Genomic DNA, 21752 nt, shown 5'->3' with positions numbered 1-21752 from the left:
CCAGTTAGCTGCCGAATCTACTTCGGCGCTCTACACAGCTAACTCGCAACGCGCTCGCGGCGAAATCGTTGAGCGCTCGCAGCGTACGCGTTGCGCGCTCGCTTCGCTTTTAACTAGCCTGCAAATCGCGAGTGTGCTAAAACGCTGTATAACTTTTACTAGGTCAGTGTATGTGCGCTGTCTATTATGTCGTCTTACTGCTTGTAATATATTTCCTGTGTTTCGATCTTAGCCCGGAACTAGGCGTTTTACACACCAGACCCGGGGCTCTCATTGCTTGCCAAACTGGCTTCGAACCCGACCGGAGGAGGCTAATACAAGTTACCACCATTTTAGAAACAAAGGCAACAGCCAGGAACAAAAATTCGCATACAAACTGTCGGATATATCTGCGCATTTAAAAAGTGAGGCCCGTGTCACAGTAAAATATGAATACCACATGTGCACCCGCTTTTATACTTCTACTATAAAGTGTTTTTTTGGTATTGATAACAATTTTAATATGTGATTCGGTATCTATTAAAGAACATGTTGTATTTCTCATTGAATAATTTTAACATTTAAGAACTTGTATATTGCCATAAAAAAAAATACATTTGAAATTTTGGATCATCCTTAGTAATACAACTAGGGAGCAATCGCATTCACACATTTCTTTCTACCCACATCCTATACAGTGTGACAGAAAGAAGTTGCGAAAACGATTGTGATTCCAATTTTCCAACTGTGTTAAACAATAAGGCCTTAGATTGCCTGGATTCAATATCCGTGTTAATAATTCAATGAAATCTATTAAGACAGTATTCTTTTATCAATACCAAATATATCAAAACTTGAATCATGACTTAAAAATTACGTTTTACACGCGAGCCGCCGAGCGAGATGCGGGGCAGTGTAGAGGAATCGCATTCAAGCGAGCAAAGTTCACAGATAATTCCGATTATCAACTTGTTACCACTGATTTTAAAGTAGTGGTAATTGGGCATAATCCACCGGCGAGCTGATGTGGAATGGTCCAAGTGTAATGGTTCAGCGATGATGTGGTGCTCGATAATATAACGTGTAAAAGGATACTGTCTTCGGGTGGCTTGCTTTCGGCAGAGTCCATGCCAGGCAGCGCGGCAGCAACTCGTCGGAATAACTGGAATAATTAAACGGAGAATATTAACAAATCTTAAAGTATGGATAAGCAATTTATCGTCCTCTAACTATCATATCTAATACGAGAGTGTACAGAGAGAGAAGGACAACGTTATTGTTGTTTCGATTTAAGAAATAAAACATTAGATAATGTTAATGTGTTAAGTATATTGTTGCTCAAAACTGGGGAAGCTAAGTTAAGCTTACCTGAAAGTTTACAACCCCTCTGCAATAATTATATTTGATTATAAAACTCATCCTAACTTTCTAACTCATTCACCTGTTTCACATTGTAGCGTTGTTTCGACGACGTACAACGGACGACGTTCAACTCCTTACCTCCTGCCGTTTGTACATACATACATAAAATCACGCCTCTTTCCCAACGGGGTAGGCAGAGACTACGTCCTTCCACTTGCTACGATCCTGGCATACAAGTCTCGCTTCCTCTATATTCATCAATCTTTTCATGCATGCACGTCGGTTTAGAGTATTCGTGACCCGACTTTTATTCAGAACGTCCTCGATTTGATCGTGGTACGATCGTCTAGGTCTATGCCTTCCTCTTCCAACGTTCCCATTCACGCTCGTCTCGTCGTCGTCGTTTGTCCGACAACTACATATTTCTTGTTCCCTAATAGCGTAACAAGACAACCCCTACTAACGTAAGCAACCATGTTGATAAAAATAAAGCATGCCACTCACTTGTTTCACATTGTATCCGGCCTTAGCGCTGGTTTCGATAAACATGACGTTCAACTCCTTAGCTTTGCGGTCCCCGTCCTCGGTGGAGACCTGCCGTTTGTCGGACAAGTCCGTCTTGTTCCCGACCAGCATAATGATGACGTCCGAGCCGCGCTCCGTGCGGACGTCGTCGATCCATTTAGACGTCTGATGGAATGAGTTTGCATCTGCCGGGTTAAATAAAAAAAAAACTGTAAGTTAGCACTTAAACGGACTTTACTACTGCACAGCTACGGTTGTGCTATGAAAGTTTACACCACAGAATAAATAACACAACAAATTGAAACGAGAGGCGACTACTTATAAGAGTAAAAAGCCATAATTATTTTTCCAACTCAATCTATAACGAAGCTAATACGGTATTTGACAACTCCTGAATTTGCCATGTCCTATATATTATTATGATTTATGAAAAAAAGGTATACACAGTTTAATTGGTTGAAAAACTTAAATTGGTTTTTTTTGGAATCGATATACCTTTCTAAAAATCGATATACCTGTCTCTTTGTCAAACGCTTTTCTCTATGCAGCAAGTATATTTTTCTTTGTCTAATCTTGAATTCCAACCCTTATAACTTTTTTATTTGTAAAGGTAGCTCAAAAATTATTTCTCTATTCGATAACAGGCATTGTGAAGTTTTAATTTATAAAACGTATAAAAAATAGTCAAATACCGTATTGCTCAAGAATTGTTATTGTTGATTTTCTTGTCCATATACGACAAATTTTACTGCTGAAAACAGCATATCATATATTAATAAAACCTATGAAAACGTAAAAAACGTGACTGAATTAATAATAGTAGAAGGCGAAAAGGTAGCATTTCTATTCTTGTTGCTATTACTTAATGTGGTTTTTATTCAGGCTCCACCCTTTAACTGTTCTAACAACATATACCTACCTACCCTACAGCCAAGACTATACTATGTGTGTAATGTAAACTTATATTATATTTAAAGGCACACAACACGTAGAAATAGCTCAGACTCGTTTCGCAATCAACGTCGTGGCATCAACAGGACTATTCGGGACGCGAAGGATCATTCGTCGGCTTGGTAATTAGTTTTAGTTCACTCATTGTTATGGAGTTCCATAAAGTTACGTCATTTGATGGAATATTTATAGGCCTAGCGGTCTGTCCGACGCATGTCCAGCTCCAGCGGATATCCAGTTGCTCTCCTCTACAGGTCGCTCGCATCTCTCAACCAATTCTCGTGAAATTTTGTGAGCAGGTTCGATAATTAGATTTTCTTTTTATTCAGTACTATTTTGTTTTGTAGTACTATTTTGGAATTGAAAGAACGGATCTTGCTATTTTTAGGTCAGCACCTTCAGAATAAAACAGAAATTACTTTTCGGGAGTTTCACTTCGCATATCTTTTTCTGCCTTTTTAGGGTTCCGAAGCCAAAATGGCAAAAAACGGAACCCTTATAGTTTCGCCATGTCTGTCTGTCTGTCCGTCCGCGGCTTTGCGCAGGGACTATCAATGCTAGAAAGCACGAATATATATGTAAAGTATGCCGACAAAATGGTACAGTAAAAAAATAGAGTACCTCCCACAGACGTAAAGTGGGGGTGTTTTTTTTTTATCTAACCTTGTAGTGTGGGGTATCGTTGGATAGGTCTTTTAAAGCCATTAGGGGGTTGCTAAAACGATCGATTCCGTGAGGCGTTTGCTTCAACTTTAAAGCGCAAATTTTCATTAAAATCGAATCCCATTTTGTCTAAGGCTGGAAACGGACAGCGCCTCTAGCGGAACGTTTGCGATGTTCGTGTTTCCATTAAAATTGAGATTTGTACTGTGACGCGTGTGTACAGTTCACAGGTCGGTCGCTCCGTCAGCGAAGCACTGAACGCATCCATACAATCTGATAGCTCGTCGGTCGACCGACGCCGCGCGACCGACGAGCCGGTCCGACGGCTCGACCGACCGTACGCGCACATCTAATCGCGCGCGTACCGTCAGCGTAGCTGTGTGCGCATTCATAGACATGCATAGATATAGCTACGCTGACCGACCGTCAGTGCTGACCGTCGGTAGAGCACTGTTTCCAGCCTAATAAACTAACTGACGGATTAAATAGAATAATATTTACCAGGGGAACAATGCAATTGTGTTTATGTGCGCGAGCTACTGTACCTACAAAGCGATTTAATCAATACGCGTTATCTTAAAATTTTCAATACAACTATTATAGAAAAAGTCGTAAATTAGGATTCGGCAGCTTACGGGCAATTATTATCTTATCGTGATATCAGAGCCATAAAAATATTAGCCATGCTCCCTGTTGTTTACTACAAAGACTATAAACTGTAGTGGCTACGCAAAATGTGTATTATGTAACGATTGTACAGTCAACGTCATAAATAAGTGGTCACGTGTTAATGTTTGAAAAGCCATACGAAATTGTCTACAGACTGAAAGCGACATGGTACAAAAGTGATCACTTATTTATGACGTTGACTTTACTTAGATGACGTTTCAGTCAGATTATACTAATAGTTCAACTACAATTGAAAAATTGTGAAAAACAATTCGGGACCCAATTTCTGATTATAGCGTACCTAGCCTACCTACCTATGTAAGTAGAAAACTTTTAAGGTATCTACACATTATACTTACCTTATCGTACCATGACCGTACCTAAAGCCGAGTTCAGACTTACAGCATGTGTGATTCGCGTTGTCATGTTGTTATGGTAACCGAGCGGAAGCCTGTCTGACTCGCACTTGGCTATTTTTACTGGTGTGCCGTTAAACTTTGATGAACGAAGTGTGCCGTTAAAACCAAAAGGTTGAAAACGCCTGTAATAGCTGCTCCGAGGAGTTGTTCGGGTTGATCCCTGCCGCATCCTTCCGCCACCGGCCTACGCGACAACACTTCCATCCTCACCATTTAGATGGTTGGCAGCCCTCTACTGTGCGTTTTTCCAGAAATTTCCTGCCTCGCACAGTAAAACTCTGGAATGAACTGTCGCATGCGGTATTCCCGGACCGTTATGACCAGGGGTCGTACATCAAGCCTTCAAGAAAAGAGCGCACTCCTACCTAAAAGGCCGGCAACGCAATTGTGACTCTTCTGTTGCAAGTGTCCATGGGCGACGGTAATCGCTTACCATCAGGCGATCCGTTTGCTCGTTTTCCCCCTATTCCATAAAAAAATAGCACCGTGTCAGGCAAAAATATATTCTTTATATCGAAAAGTATGAGACTATGACCACTACAGGTTTCGTAACCAAACGTCACCGTCGCGTCACGTATGCGTTTGATATTCCGTTTGACAATCCGTCTGACACATAGCATGACACGGTGTAATGTGCAGAGACCTTTAAGTTAAATTTCTTACTCGAAACTTAATTCTACTTTCTGACGTCCCAATAATCCCTTGATACGTTATTGGCCTCGCATACGGTCCCCTAATAGTGGGAGGGAGGCTGGGTTGGAACAAATATTTGCCAATGACGGGACGCACAAGGTCGTAACAGAACCAATATTGGGTACCAACATTCAAATTACGAATTTATATTACTTACCTTACCTAAGTCAGGTAGGTACACCTATTGGGCATAGAAAAACCGGCCAAGAGCGTGACGGACACGCCCGAAATAGGGTTCCGCAGCCATTACGAAAAAATTAAGTAACATTTTTCTAAGGACTTCGTATTTTGTACGGAATATTCCAGGTGTATTTTATACCTTAGACTGCTATTTACTCTTAAACTACTAATAATTCTCAAGAAAACTTAACCGTTATAGTTTTCCTAGTAAGTTTGATATATTTAATACCATCCTGATTTTTTTTGAAAAATTCCACCCAATGAAAATTTGCACTTTAAAGTTGAATATTTTGCAAACGAATCACTGAATCGAAAAATTGTTTTAGCAACCCCCTAATGGTTTTGAAAGACCTATCCAACGATACGCCTACCCCACTTTACGTCTATAGGAGGTACTCTAAAAAAAATTGTTTTTGGAATTTTTATTGTACCATTTTGTCGGCATAGTTTACATATATATTCGTGCAAAATTACAGATTTCTAGCATTGATAGTCTCTGAGCAAAGCCGCGGACGGACGAACAGACAGACAGACAGACATGGCGAAACTATAATGGTTCCGTTTTTGCCATTTTGGCTACGGAACCCTAAAGTATGTAAATTAGTTCGTTTCGTGTCTTAAATAAGTGTTAATTTTGCGAATGTATCAAGTTATATCTTTATTTAAACAAATAGGTTTATTTGACGCATATTTTTATTTAATTATAGGTACTTATAGTCCTTTTCTATGTCGTTTTAATTAAACCTGTTTCTAGTTGACGACGTCTGCTGCTAAGTTACTTAGAAAATTACTAGAATTATTGAACTAAGCAGAGTTTGCAATATAATTCATAAATGTATCTTTACTTGGTCAAGAACGTGCGTTATCGGCTTTGACAATAATTTAATACCCAGTTTGACGAGACCGTGGCGGAGTGAACTAAATATATGTCTATTAAAACTTCTGTTATCGATTTAAAATGGACGTAAGAAAATTATCGACCCAGTGCGTAAATCCTACATTGTATCAGCGCCGAATAAGCTGTTTTATGTTATCATAATCTTAATTTCATACTTCGTGTGAGGCTAATTAAAACATTATTTCCTAACCTTCGACAACCGAGGTCGGTGGCACACTTTCGGCCAGTGCAGACGATTCATGCAACCAATAGCTCCATTTCCTAGTCTCATTCTATCGGTCGCATTTTTTAAAAAGTTGAAAAAGTCGAAAAGTGTGAAGCAACGCTTGTTCACTACGCTCACTGCACTGCAAGCTTACGTAAATACTAATAATACGATCAATAAAATGATTTTTAAACTTATTTTGATCCTTTTTTTCGTAGCTCGCAGTTCTGTTTGAAATTAAATTACGTAAGCCGGATTGAGAAAAGTTTCTCTGACAATGGACATAAAAAATCCTGACTAATATTATGAATCCATGAATGTGAAAGTCTGTTGTTTTGTTCATCTTTAGCTACCTACAAAGCGGGGCACCAAATCTTTGTTTTCTCTATCAAGTAGGTAGTTAGAGGAGAGGTCGGGATGCGACTTTGAGTAAAGTAATATCCCAAGACCCAAAAACTTTTCTCGTTCGTTACCGATTTAACAAAAACAAAAAACCCTTATTTCAAACTAGCTGTTGCCCACGACTTCGTCCGCGTAGGAATTATTTCCCACGGGAACTATGCAATTTTCAGGGATAAAACTAGCCCGTCCATCCACGGGACTTGAACTATCTTTACCGATACCGAATTTTATCTTAATCGGTTAAGGCGGTTTAGACGTGAAGAGGTAACAAACAGACCTACAAAATTTCGCATTAGTTGGATAGGTACATTACATTCCAATATTAAGAGCAAACTTTTACCAATACCAGCTTAGGTATAACATGAAGTTTTTTCGCTTAAATACATAGGTAAAGTTGCGTACAGGTAAATATATTTCCACAGACTTGTACGGGCGAGTTTTCGAGCCAGTCTACTTTCATCATTTCATCCTGCTCTGCGAGTCCCAAAACGTTACGGACTATACTATATATCAAATATTCAGATACGAAGCTCACTAGCCGACCTACATAGCTCCCGACGGGTACTTCTATAACTTATATCACTTTAATCAGACCGCGTTCGTTTTAACAGGCGAATACATGCTTTAAAAAGTGTATATACTGGATATATAATAGAATTGTTACTTAACAAAATCTCAAAGTTATGCCTTCTCGTGTTTTACTTCAAAAGGGGTTTTAACTATTTCTTTATATGTATATTCGGGACATCGATAGAGTATATACATAACATATTGTTACATCAACAATATTAGGTAAATTATATAAATTTTGGTATGTACCTATTCCAATCACAAGTGAACACATTATTATTACAAAAGTTTGTCTCACAATAATATAATCCATACTAATATTAATATACTAATTACTAATACTAATATAATATTATAAATGCGAAAGTCTGTGTGTTTGTATGTTTGTCCGTCTTTCACGTCGAAACGGAGCGACGGATTGACGTGATTTTTGGCATAGAGATTGTTTATGGGCCAGAGAGTGCCATAGGCTACAGCGCGCGATAACCGAATTCCAAGCGGGCAAAGCCGCGGGCAAAAGCCATTTAGTTATAAAAAAGGATGGCATATCTTTATTTGTATTGCCGTCAATAGTATTCATAACATCAAAACCCGAGTTTAGACTTGCAAGAAAAATCTTGCAAGTTGCATTACAATGCGAAGCATTTAAACCATGCGTAAATTTATGCGTTTAGTTGAAGGACTAAACTAAAGGCTAGGGACAGCTAAGACAAGAGTAATTGATAAAACATTTTTTTTGCAACGCAATGTTAGAAATATTAAAACGGTACACATGTAAGCCACAGACTATAGAGACAAAAAAAAGTTGCATTGACTTGTATTTAAAAAAACTGGCGTTGCGTGTTTAGTTTGTACTATTGGCGTCTCTGTCGCTGTCGCCGTTATAAAACTAATTGATACTACTGCTTTATATCAGGGTATACATACAGGAATTATTTTTTGTTACTCATTTATAGGTGGCACGACTGGCAAGTGCACTTAATTGGTAGCTACACGAACAAAAGTATTTTTTATGACACATTGGTTTTCTAATTGCAATAAAGTTTTAAAAGAACTCGCCATCTTATACCTGAAGCCGTATTTCCTAACGTTTCTGACGCTCGCGATCGCAATCAAATGACAGTTTGTATATGCGAAATCTGTCATTTGATTGCGATCGCGAACGTAAGCAACATTAGGCAATACGGCCTCTGGTTTATGATATTGATGTCATAATCTATAATACACATAGAATTACATAGACCTAGAGGTCCTAGAGGGCTATGTGTAATGTCTCATTAGAATGAGACATTGACAATTCAGTTCAGATCATTAATATGAGCCTCAGGAATAGTTTCTGAACTTTTAACTTTATTCAATATTTCAAAATGACAATATTCACCCGAAAAACTGTTAAACCTCCTGAGTCCTGACATTTTTTAGCAAACTTAGCATTTAAGACCTAGACGTTAGTGACCTGCTTTGTTATTTTGGACATTATTTTAAAATTCTTAGAATTCTTTATTCAATGAACAATTTGTACTTTATAAAGTACATTTGGCCGTTATTCTTAGTGTTAATTAGTCCTTTATAAAGTACGCGAAAGGTTAAATACAGATGGTCAGTGCCATCTATCACTAAGGTCAATAATCCTAACCAGCTAAGATCTTAGCTTGAGATTTAAATTCCAGTATGGGCACACAGCTGTAATTATGTTGAACAAACGTTTGTACCCAAGTAAGGGATGTTTGTTGCTATTTGTATTTATCTATACACTTTTTTTTGTTGATATGACATTTGATGCAAGGCACTTTGCCAATCTATACACTTACATGTATGTATTTTACATCTGTTGTCTAGAACCCACAGTACAAGCTTTTCTTAGCATCGGACAAGCTCATTAGGTGTAAATTGTTGTGTGAAAATCGGTATAAAACTTGTGTAAAATTAGAAGCCATTGTCACTCACTTGTTATATCATAAACAACCACAGCGACAGTGGAGTCCCGGATGTAGGAAGGTATGAGGGAGCGGAACCGCTCCTGCCCTGCAGTGTCCCAAAGCTGCAGTCGCACCGTGCGGTCCTCAAGGTACATCGTCTTCGAGAGGAAGTCTATGCCAATTGTTGCCTGCAATACAGACCTAACAGTTAATGCTTTTACTTATAAAATTGAAATGTAATATTAGACGTACAATCGTTAATTTGAGACCTATTTCGTAAAAAAAATCCTTTGAATTGTCATACAAAATGACAGATATTCGATCTTGAGTGGGTCCCAAATTAAATATTGTGACTGTACATCCATACTTCAAACATATCTAAGAATCAAAGAAATGTATTTCACATAAATTTTGTCTAGGTTGATTGGGAATAGCATAGCTTTTTATTAGTGAAAGAAATTTCCGAAGTTTTCCCCTAAATGCAAACAAACAAGATATCAAACTCATAGTTTAACCCTTTTATATATTATTGTAGACGAGTATATGGTCTATTTGTGAAACCTAGATACTAAAATGACAGTCTGAAATATCAAATGTAAAAATAATGTGGCCAGCATAAAACAAATAGTGCTGCTCTATGATTTCGGTTTCGGATATAATTGTAAATAATCGATTAAACATATATTTTATGATAGCAAAATTAACATTAAAGCTTTAAATATTCTACTTTCCATTTTGAAAATATAAATGCACTTTTACGATAGTGATCAAATGTGTTCATCACTTAGTGCCAAATTAAAAAATCATAACACAGAGGGGCTACTACAAAACTGGAAAAACGAAGTTTGTATCACACCATCCCTTTCACTCGCGTATTAAATGAGATAAGTATCAGTGGGACGGCAACATACAAAGTTCGAGTTTTGCATTTCGTAATATATAGGGCCAGATATCAATATCACACAACGTCATTCATGTTTTCTGTATTCGATATTAGTTACTTTACTCTTATTAAGATTGGATGTGTTCAGTGTGTTTTCTCGTGTTATGGTATGTGTGTTTATGGTAAACATTGAGGCGGATCATACTTAGAATGAAATTTAAACTTAAATATCAACATCTATAAAAAGCAGAAATATCTCCAAAACAGTTGCATTTTTATTAGACCCATTTTACCTTTTCTAGAATTTCCTGAGTGCCCTACATGTTAGTATGACACGGATCCATATTCATTCATATTTATGAGACACAAAAAACAGGTAACATGTGAAACATCATTTTAGTATCTCGCATTAAAAAACAGACCATAGATAATCTATAATCTTGCAATAATCATCAAACAGGTTCTCCACTAGGGCAGCACTATTGAAGCATAACACGCAAACAAAACTGGCAAAAATACGGAAGCTCAGAAATGAAATCTTCAGAATGGGATACAATATCTGGCAATAAATTAAATAAGAAAACAATCTTCATGTACCTACTTATTATCAGTTTTGATTACTATGTCATATATTTAATAAAGAGTACTGTAAAACTTGAGCTTTCTATGAGTTTCTAACAATGTAAAGTAAAAACTCTAATAGAGTGGGTAAGTTCTTATTTGAATATTGACATTCAACAGAAAAATAACTTGCAAACTAATTGATTTATTTCATAATTTTTTCATATGAAATACAATTGACACAATTGGCACAAATAAAACAGTGACTGTGAAACATCTTTGAAAGAGCTCTTGATTAATTTTGGATTCATAACAATGTTATTAGACTTTCAACAAATGGTTAATTAACCTATGATTCAAGCTAGACTAATAAAAAAACTGGTTTCTAATTAGAAAAGCACTCTAATAACAACAAAATAGGGTGACTCACCTGATAAGTGTTGTCAAAGCTATCGTACATGAATCTAGTGATGAGCGACGTCTTGCCAACTGAAAAACACCAAGTTCCCATGAGAACATCCCGGGAGGCACCGGGGCCGCTCACGAGCGATCGGTGGCGGCGAGAGCCGCTAGCTCAGCCGTCAGCCGCCAGCCAGAACAATGGTTCACGCGCTCCGAGCGTAACCTACATCGCTAACGTAATTCCGCGTACTCATCCACCACGACCCCGTAACGGCACCGATCACCCGTGAAACCAACCACCCCAACCGAATCTAGGTCAATAATTCGATAAAGTCTAGACGAATCTATACTTACGTGTCGTAAATTCAAAAACTAGGTATTAAAAATGTACGACCGAGACAATTTCGGGCCCGACTTACCGCTCTGTTCTCCGAGGAAAACGAGCTTGAACTTGCGTAGAGGATTACCAAATTCACCCGACGCGGACATCGTGATTGTATAAATTAGTTCGCTAAACTATTAATTTCACAGTATTTCTTATCACAGAAAACTACATGAACAATGACAGCTCGAGCCACTCCTCACACACGAGCGCAGCGCCGCCACGTTACCCGGCGGACTGACGGTGCGACGCACAAGCCAACTCAGCAAAAATCTTAATAATATATTTTTATTTTAATACAAATTTAATAAATAGATCTCAATGAAGGAAAGTTATAATTCTCAAATGCGATTATATTCTGGCTAGCAAGATTTCAACTTTTATCGTTATGTTTCATGAAAATCGTTAACAAAGAGATCGGGTTTCTGAACGGAATTCCAAATTTTGACAACACATTCGAGTAGGTGCGGTTAGCGTCATTACAAAGATCAATCAGTCAGATGATATTAATTAACAATCAATTTTACTCTATGTTGAGCCTTTACAGTTGCTTTTTGACTGTAATTTATTCATAATAGTATGCTATACTTATGAAAACCATCTCAAAGGGGTACCAATACCAAGTACACTCACGCGCGCAAGTTTGTGTTCTCTTTTTGGGTCAAGATATTTAAGCTACAGTTAACTGACATACACCTACTTACAACTATAAAGTGATGTAATTCAATCGTTATAATGATTACGAATCCGCAAAGAATGAACATTTGGGTGAGTCACCACTTCCTTATGTAGGTAGGTACTTATAGAATGGTGTTTAAAAGATTTGAAAGTTGTTTTTGTACTGGTGGGGTCACACTGAAGTAGTTCAAACAAGCCGGCTCACTCAAACTCAACCAGATAATAGCTGAACATCTTACGGGACATTAACAACAACAGAAACAGAAGTTAACATCAGTGGTGACAAATTGGAGTCGTTGCGTTTTTTAGGGTTCCGGAGCCAAAATGGCAAAAACGGAACCCTTATAGTTTCGCCATGTCTGTCTGTCTGTCCGAAAAAAAAACGGTCAAGAGCGTGTCGGACACGCCCAAGATAGGGTTCCGTAGCTATTACGAAAAAATTGAACGTCTATGGGAGGTAACTACCCTAAAAAAAATTTTTTTTTTAATTGTATTAACTACCATTTTGTCGGCAGTGGTAGTTTACATATATAACCGTGCAAAATTACAGCTTTCTAGCATTGATATTCCCTGAGCAAAGCGGCGCACGGACGGACAGACAGACAGACGGACTTGACGAAACTATAAGGGTTCCGTGTTTGCCATTTTGGCTCCGGAACCCTAATAAAGGGGTGAGCCAGACGAAAAAAATCGTAAAATGTATACAGTGTGTACTTACCGTAAAAACAAGAAGTAAACGGTGCTTACTGAGTAGAAGGAAATTATGTAAATGAAATTTCTTGTGCCGTCATCAGCAATAACAATTAAAGCGTTTTGCGAGTTGCGAGGGATGTGTTTTTCATTTCATCGCGGCTAGCGCCCCTAACACCGCTGCGCCCGTATGCAACGAACACCGCACCATAGCCCATATAGGGCAAGCCGCCTCTGCCAATATTTATTTTCTCATAATCTAACTGAGACGGATTAATAGAAGGCCACTAGCCTATTCTAAGTGTTGACTAAAGAGATATGTACCTACTTAGATATGTTCAAATAGAGCGTGTTCTGAATAGTTCTGATATACGCATGAGCACCTTGCAGTAGCCATGGCCTTATATTTTATTCTAACTGCACATCGTTAAGTTATTGCGACTCATAAAAATACCAGTCAAGTGTGAGTCGGACTCGCACACGAAGTTTCGCTGTGTTATTTCGTTTAAGAGCGTTTATTCCTGCTGAGATGGCAACGTTGCATTTTTATGGAATAATCGAGAAAAACTAAAAAAAATGCAACGTTGCCAGCTCAGCAGGAATAAATAAGATGTATATAAATTGCTATCCTAAAATTGTTGACATTTCTTTCGCAATTGCTTACCCATCCCATACGTAATGAAAGTCCATTGAAGCGCAATCACTTATCAGCTTTATTACCTGCATACCCTCAACACAAATAATGTATCAGTTAGAGATGAATGTTTTATTTCGTATTTGTTCGATGTAAGTAGATGCCTAAGTAATTTGTAAATCTGAATATGTACCTATCGCAAAAATATTAGTTAATTGCAATTATATTTCTCAATATAAGTGAATTGTATTCTGTTTTGGGAAATAAATGTCTTAAACCATATAAACGATATAAAGGTGTTGTATATTTGGCAAGTGAGTGTATAATATTTATAATAATTATGTTTATGTACTAATGTTAATGTCCTTCAAAGCCATAAAATAAATAATATGTTTCATTGTTTACAAATTATCTATTTATGTAGTCTTATGTATAGTAATAAAACAGTGTATATCTTCGTAGCGGTCCGAGGGTCACCAACGGTGCTGGCTGAAAATCAGCGCTGGGGTGTTTATTATTAACGCTTCAGCATTATGCTGAGCCAGTGTCCTATTCACAACCGCAGTGACACATACTTTCCTACGTGTTGTCTATTTGTACTTAATACTATTGTTGTGTCTTGTGTTGTGAATAAATGTATTTTCTTTCTTTCTTTCTTTCTTTAAACCATAATTTAACTGGAGTATAGGTACCATCAGCCAAATATGTGGTATACCACCCTAAGGTTGATAATCGTTTGCATGTCATAAAACAATAATAATAGACGTCTGTCAACTTGAAAGTTCGACTTTAGCGACATATTCATTTAATAGGAACTTGTTTAAAAATGGATAGACCACTTATTTGGCTGAGGGTACATCGATAAAAGACCGGTTTTCGATGCATCATGCGCCATAGTCTAGTGTCGTTATTTTCATCTAAAATTCCGAGAAATAGGGGTATGGCAATAAAAATATTACTTCTTCAACAAGACTTTATATACACTTAAATACAACTTCACTCTCGCGTATTCTCATGGTAACCAGCAGCCTCCTTTGTAGCACTTGTTTCGTAATCTAAACACATTAGTATATTACACATCTAGGGCTATAAACATAGTATGTATCAGTTCACAGCTAAATAGTATTCGACGCACGAGTCGAAGGCGAGGGTAATTTGATGCGGCAATTAGGCTAAGTTTCCACCAGATATGTACGAGGATATGTTGCGAGGAATGTGTAAATGCTTCATTTAGGTACTTAACCTCGCTCTATTCAGCTGTTACCATTAGAGCTGTGCTGGGCGCGGACAGGTAAATAATAATGTCATTTATTTCAGATTAAGTATAATCCATAGTTTGTTAGTAAATTAAGCGTTTTTTCTCAAACATGACATGAAACATAGACGTTGTGTTGCAAATAATAGGCTGAGAAGTATCGCGCAGCAGGCGCTGCGGCTCGCCTGCCTGCGCGCGGTCACTTTATTTAAGCAAGTAGGTACCATACGCGTGAACCCGGGCGGGGCGACCAATCAAAATCCCAAAGAAAGCTCATGCCACCGCGGACACCGCGGTAAACCGCGCGCCAATATTTAAATTCAGTGCCGTCGCGGAGTCTCGGTCGCGGCCCAGAATCTCGGCCGTTTTGGGCCGAGACCGAGACCGAGGCCCCATTTTTGGCCGAGATTTGTCGAAACCGAGACCGAGACCGAGATTTCGGTCGGAACTTATTGTTAAGTAGCTAATTTAAAGTTCAACAGTCGGGACCCATTCAGAATATTTGAGCTGGTCACGATTTAAATAGGTCCCGACTGTTGAACTTTAAATTAGCTACTTAACAGTTCTAGACCACTAGACTTATTTTCTTCCTTTTAGTTTTTAAGGCAGGCCGGTTTTTTTTAATTTAATTTTTTATTTTATACTTTTTTGATATTTTTGTGGAAATGCTACATTAAAAGTATTATAAACCATAAATTATTATTAAACCATAATTTAAAGTTGTATGAAATCTCTTTGCAGGCCGCTGGCCGGCAATGCGACCGTCTTTTGTTTCATTCAACGCGCGCTCTGCTACACGGCGCATGCCCACACCCAGCACCACCGCCAGCAGCCGCCCGCCGCCAGCAGCCAGCGCGACACGCGCGTACACAACACCGCGACCAGACTAGCGTCCCGCCAGCTTCATTTCTTGTTTTTTTATTTCATTTCATGTCATGTTTGAGAAAAGGACTATACAAGTCTCGGCCGGAACGTGGGGTTGCCGGCCTCGCACCCCTATCCGTCTATATCTGCTTGGCCGGCAACCCCCTACTTCCCGGCCTCTACAGTAATGTACTGTACTATCATTGGTTCATTAAAAATAACTACGTTGTTGTAACACATCCTCGCACATCTCTGGTGGAAACGCAGTCTTAAGATAAAAGTAAATCGCATCGGAAAGTGGCCTAGTATTTGGTAGGTATCTCATCGCCAACAGCGCTGTCATTTATATTTATGCCGGGTGATATTTTGAACGTGACACAAAGTCAGCTCAGTTACAGTTACAATATAATACTCCTTTTTATTTATTCGACTGGATGGCAAACGAGCAAGTGGTCTCCTGATGGTAAGAGATTACCACCGCCTATAGACACCTGCAACACCAGGGGGATTGCAGATGCGTTGCCAATCTAGAGGCCTATATAAGATAGGATACCTCAAGTGCCAGTAATTTCACCGGCTGTCTTGCTTTCCACGCCGAAACACAACAGTGCAAGCACTGCTATTTCATTTCAGGATTAGCGAGCAAGATGGTGGTAGCAATCCGGGCGGACCTTGCACAACTATACTCATTTGTTCAAATTAGTTTGACAAAATTTAGTATGTTCAAACCTTAAATCAGAGGTTTCCAAAGTCGTACAGTAAAACTTTGAAAGTGGTGTACAAGAAAAAAAAAGTACAGTACGGGAATTCAAAGTCACGAACTGCCAATTTAATCAAACTCAATTTGAACAAATCAGTTAATGCATTACATTGTCAAGCATTAACTGAGATGAGCTTGAAACACTAATTTTGAATCACGTTCAAAATTTCACCCAGGAGATAACAGTTACCATTAGTTGAATGCCCAGTACGGCAACTCATCCGAAACCTGTGCCTTTAATTTATAAGAGCATTTTAGGTTTAACTTCATTCGTATAAAGGAAATTATTGGCGCTGGAACAAGCTTTTGTCTTTAATAGCATTGTGATCGATGCCGACTGTACGATATTGGGTAAATGGGGCCTTTTGCACAAAACAGCTTCGGAAATTGGTCACTATCAGCGCACATAGGAAGTGAACTGTCCATTTACGACTAAGGAATCAAATAGTAACGAAATGTATGTAACTTTATGTATTATTAATTTAAATCAGCTTTCTTCTAAAGACACAATAGCCACTTGTGTACTTTTATATAGTTTGGTTTGAATTTTATTACTACTTATAAGCTAATCCTTCATGAACCATCAATAAACATTTAGAAAGAAAACAAAAATATGGTAAATTTCTGAAAAACTTAAAAAACACCTTACAAAAACAATAAAACATTACAAAAGTATCAATCTCCAATGAATCACGTCAGATGTAAACTCAAGACAAAAAAATAGCAAGAATTGTTAAATTTATAAGGATATGTGGGTAAAACGTCATAGTAAAAAGTTTAAACATTTAAATAATTTTAACCTTTTGCCCGCTTGTGACACCATCTAGAATCTGATTCTCTTTAGTCAAAGCTGCAAGCTCTTACTAAATCAGCACAGTGTCATCACTAAGTCCAAAGGGTTAAAATAATATAGGTATGATAAAGCCTTTATTACTATGTAGGTACACAGCATTTTAAACCACCGAAACGTAAAAAATCCATTCAGAAACCCTCGTTCTCACAAAAATCGTCATCGCGCGAAGTCGTTTCAAAGCTTTCAGGATGTTACGGATTACGATTTATGTTATTATCGTACAGTATATACGACGTACAATATAAAGCTAACATATTCACAGTATGCTGTAGCAACGGATCGAATACAAAATCACAAAAAATAAACACATTCTGAACGCCTTTTGACAGCTGACTGACTATTGATAAACGGACTAACAGTTGATAATTAATAAAGCATCCTCCATAACAACAACCTCAATGTTTGTTAAGTAAGCGGTCAAAAGGTTAAATATAACTTTTTTGCCTCCCGTATGTACGCTTTGCAAGAATCTTTTGTCAAGCCGTTAGAAAATATGAACACAATATACAATAACAATACATTTACAGGTAGAAGACACTTTAACTGCTGTTTCAGTTAAGTAGGTATATTTCGGTACTGAAGTGCCTTTTAGTAAATAAAAATAGAATATTCAAACTGCATGCCCAATGAGTCAGTGATTTTTGAATAATAACCTCATTGTTTCAGTAAAAAAAAAAAACTGTTGACGCTTCGGTTATTTTTATGGCTTTCACTGCTCATCTTTGTACCTCGAACACAGTCTTTGTACCTCGAAACCATACAATCTGGCAAAAGCTTCTTGCTACCATATCGTCTCAAGCTTAACCTTAGGGGGCATGCCGTCTCCGTGGAAACATGTTCTCTTCGACAACAATCACGCCACACAACAAGTCGTATCCAGTACGGTTATGACGGAAGACGAATAGCACTACACATAGGGGAAACAGTAAAGAGATTAGGAAGTTCTTCATCAGGGACCTTACAAGGGCCAACATGAAACTGAGCGGTCTACCGGGGTAGAGAAGGACAGTTTCCCTGGGGCGGCCTTCGACGGGGACGACGGCGGAGGCTGTTACCACGCGGAGCCCGAGCAGCGCCTTGCCGGGCGTCGCGCCTCCCGTGCGGCCTACGCTTCCACTCAGACAGAATGCCTGGAAAAATAAATTTTATTTTCATCATGCTATTTGTTTTAACCCGCAATTTGCATTGCATTTGAGGGATTCTTGACAAGCGAAATATCTCACTAGATGGCGTTAGTAACGAGCGTGAAATGTGGGATCGATCATTTTAGATTGGATACTGAACTGACACAGACAGCCAGAAGAACCACTCAGGACAGGAAGTACCCCAGTTTTGATTCCCCAGCAACTTGTATGGAAACACTTTAATTAAAGTATGCATTGACTTGGATAGAAGCTTGATTTTTCGCTGCTTCAAGGAGTAGCTGACTTGAGTATTTGATATTAATTTCAGCGTGATACCTCCACGCGTTCCTGAGAAAAAGGGTCTTCACAAATGGACAACAAAGTAATAAGGGTTCCGTGTTTGCCGTCTGAGGTATAAACTCTAAAAATATCAAAATCAGTGCACAAATACTAGAGTGATACTGACAATCATACATACAATAAAATAAAAGACTGCAGTTGTTAGATAATTTACACGAGAATCAGTGAAGTTAGAATTTTAAGAGATAAAATGGCAATAAAATATTTTCTTCATATGTTATACCAACCTCAAATATACAAACAAGTATTCTGTATATGACTTCTAGGAACAGGATTTCAGATGTCAGCTCCATTGCATATTTGTAGTCGTCGTAATGTTCACTGAATTTGTAGAAGTCAAATTTATCCAAATCTCTGAAATGTTTTAGGAAAAAGAAGATGGTCAATAAAGTAGACATTATACTTAATATGTAATAGCAATAAATAAATATCATGGGACACTTAAATAGAATAGTTAGAAGGATGTGGCTTTGTCTTAAGAAGAAGTAGTACTAAGCAGTTAACTAAAAAATCAACTTTAGCTATTAACCGGTCAGACACATGTATACTTTGCTGTTGTCAGGTGTCATTGGCAGTAATGGTTGCTAACCTAAAGCGACCAGTTGCCATTAAGCAAAAAGTTGAAGTTGAAGTTGAAGTTGAACTTTAGCTAAATCATTTTTATATATTTTTTAACCTTTTATCCATAAGTTGCCTGATCAGTAAATGAAGTATTTTTGTACTCTGTAATTCTATAAACTAGGATCAAAAAACTATAAGTCATTACACTTGTGAATGTAACACAAAAATTTAGATCCCGCAAAGTTTTTTCACAGTAAACAATACAGAGTCATATTGCATCTTGTAACATCATAAGGAAGTCTCTAAGAACCTACAGGAATAGGTTTTTGAAATGACAAACAATATCTCTGACCCTAGTAAGTAAATAACAAATGGATTCTTGCAACACTACCTATAATCATGAAAACTAACTGTGTGGTGTTTATAAAACCTCTAACAAATGCAGTCTACTTACATCAATTCAAACATGTCTACAGCTATGAAGGTAACAATGAGTTTGAGAATAAATAGCAGCATGAAATCTATGAACTCCGCGGCGAGCCTTTTGTACAGCGCGGGGATCACATACTCATAGCCACCATGGCGGGAGATCACTGAAACAAATTGGATTTGGTCTTAAATTGTATGTATAATAGTTGAGGAAACTGAATCATGTACCAGGGTAGAACCTTTCTGCTACTGATGTCATGTTGACATCCCTTGCATTTGCCAAAGAAATCATAGCAAAATTGATAATGAAAAGGTTCCACCCTGGTACAATTTTGTTTCCTCAACTTTAGGTTTAAATTATAATTGCCTAGGGTTGCTGTGTCTGGCTTTATATGGGTGTTGGCTACTGTAAAAGTTGAAAGTCAAGCTCAAGCAAAGCAGCTGGCATCTTAGTTTTATGATGAGTAAGTAAATAATAAGAATATAAAAAAAATGTTTATAAGAACAGCTTTTAAAACGTTATGATTAAATAGCCAGCCAAATTAAGTGCTGAACTTGGCTTTTATGTTTTGTATCTGGCAACCAAATTGTATTATAATAAACCCTTCAAAGTTCAAAATTAAAGGGAGAAATACAATTGACAACAAAATCAATTAAAATAGACAGTAATGTGATTTTTATAATGATAAATATGAAAATAGGTAAGCTTTTTTAAGGAATTGATATAAGAATTAAATAAATATTTTTACTATATTATGTTCATAAAATAGCTTTTGCCCGCAACTCCATTTGCTAATAATTGTTTATCAGATAATTGCAATTTTGCAGGCTAAAATCTATTCTGCTTCCATCCCAAGGTCTCAAACTATCCAATAACATCGTCTTAATTGGTTCAGTAGTTTAACCATGAAGAAGTAACCGATAGGCAGACACACAAAGCATCTTTCACATTTTTAATATTAGTAAGGATTTGTTCCTTTATTACACTTTGTTTTTTTTAGCATTAGAAAAAGGGTAATCTTTTAAAAGAAAACAGTAACTATTAATTATGATACCAAAAGCATGTAAATGATCATATGTCCTTGCTAATTGTTACATATTTGCTGTGACTTATTTTTCAAGTGTTTTTCAATAAAAAGCCACATAAAGATTGCTTAACTTCTTTCTAATGCTAAAAAAACAAAGTATAAGTTAAACTTTAGCTTGCCAATTCTAAGAGAACTTTTTAAAAGTGAGTAAGGGCACTTTTACAATATTATGTTGTGCAAAAGTTTCACAATATTATGATGTGCCGCAAACCAGGGGTATCTTTTACTTAAAATTACTGAACCCAAAGTAACATTTTAGAACATTAGTCACAGAAAAAACTTTTCGTGTTACCTTCAGCTGGAGTAAGGGTCTCCAGTTGTGGCGGATTGACGGGAGCGTTTCGTGGAGGATTCGGCACTTGGAAAGGATACTGTTGTCCTTGAAATTGGTAGTTGTTGTTTAGTAACGGCACGTTCCTTTGGGCAGGATAAGGGCCTCGAAACCCCATCATATAATAGGGAAAGCATGACGACAAGTTCTGGTACGTCCTAGCCTGCTGGATCCAAACGCGTAGAGCTACAAAGTAAGCCTCGCGTTCTGATAACGGTACTTCGCTGTTCATCGTCTGAGCCTCCTCCAACGGCACCTCTTCAGGCAATCTTGGATTCTCCGACATTCTCAGGGCATACCATCAACTTGATGATATTAGTATTAAATTGTTTTGAAGGTACACGTCAGTTTCGTTTGTTGACGGCTAAGACCAAGCTGACAAACGGCAGCTGACAATAGTGACAATAAAGTGAAAGGTGTATTTTACTAAGTATAAGACTTTACTTGACGCAATGCAAATAA

General features: G+C 37.7%; 2 protein-coding genes across 4 annotated transcripts in view; both read right to left on the bottom strand.

The window, feature by feature from the left end:
• The window catches only part of Rab6 (RAS oncogene family member Rab6), a 33343-nt gene extending 19897 nt beyond the window's left edge, over window positions 1-13446 (bottom strand). For 2 of the 3 annotated variants that reach the window (XM_074101800.1, XM_074101801.1), the window contains exons 1-5: window positions 11701-11907; window positions 11310-11368; window positions 9464-9623; window positions 1846-2051; window positions 1075-1141 (exon numbers count right to left, since the gene is read on the bottom strand). In XM_074101800.1, the coding sequence (XP_073957901.1) occupies window positions 1075-1141; window positions 1846-2051; window positions 9464-9623; window positions 11310-11368; window positions 11701-11770 (562 nt within the window). In that variant the 5' untranslated portion in view covers window positions 11771-11907. Of the gene's footprint in view, window positions 1-1074; window positions 1142-1845; window positions 2052-9463; window positions 9624-11309; window positions 11369-11700; window positions 11908-13359 lie in introns of those variants that run through there. The other variant, XM_074101802.1, reaches the window with a different exon arrangement.
• Window positions 13447-14624: 1178 nt separating this feature from the next.
• LOC141438113 (protein FAM8A1) lies at window positions 14625-21673 on the bottom strand. The gene is made up of 4 exons (XM_074101799.1): window positions 21252-21673; window positions 19897-20035; window positions 19109-19235; window positions 14625-18527 (listed from the first exon to the last, which is right to left on the bottom strand). Exons 1-4 carry the CDS (start codon window positions 21574-21576, stop codon window positions 18204-18206), a joined length of 915 nt encoding a protein of 304 aa, XP_073957900.1. The 5' UTR covers window positions 21577-21673; the 3' UTR covers window positions 14625-18203.
• Window positions 21674-21752: the final 79 nt, after the last annotated feature.

Source organism: Choristoneura fumiferana, chromosome 18 (genome assembly GCF_025370935.1).
Source record: "Choristoneura fumiferana chromosome 18, NRCan_CFum_1, whole genome shotgun sequence".
In the NCBI taxonomy this organism is placed as follows: Eukaryota; Metazoa; Arthropoda; class Insecta; order Lepidoptera; family Tortricidae; genus Choristoneura; species Choristoneura fumiferana.
Note: the sequence above shows the minus strand (reverse complement) of the source record. Positions and strands in the feature narration are given on the sequence as shown.

What these genes read in the sequence shown, in the direction of transcription:
- LOC141438113 (XM_074101799.1), bottom strand. Translation starts at nt 21,576, where the DNA reads ATGTCGGAGAATCCAAGATTGCCTGAAGAGGTGCCGTTGGAGGAGGCT. An exon ending in GACCCTTACTCCAGCTGAAG is followed by an intron (nt 20,036 to 21,251) that starts GTAACACGAAAA and finishes AATTTGTTTCAG; the next exon opens with TGATCTCCCGCCATGGTGGC. An exon ending in GTAGACATGTTTGAATTGAT is followed by an intron (nt 19,236 to 19,896) that starts GTAAGTAGACTG and finishes AAAACATTTCAG; the next exon opens with AGATTTGGATAAATTTGACT.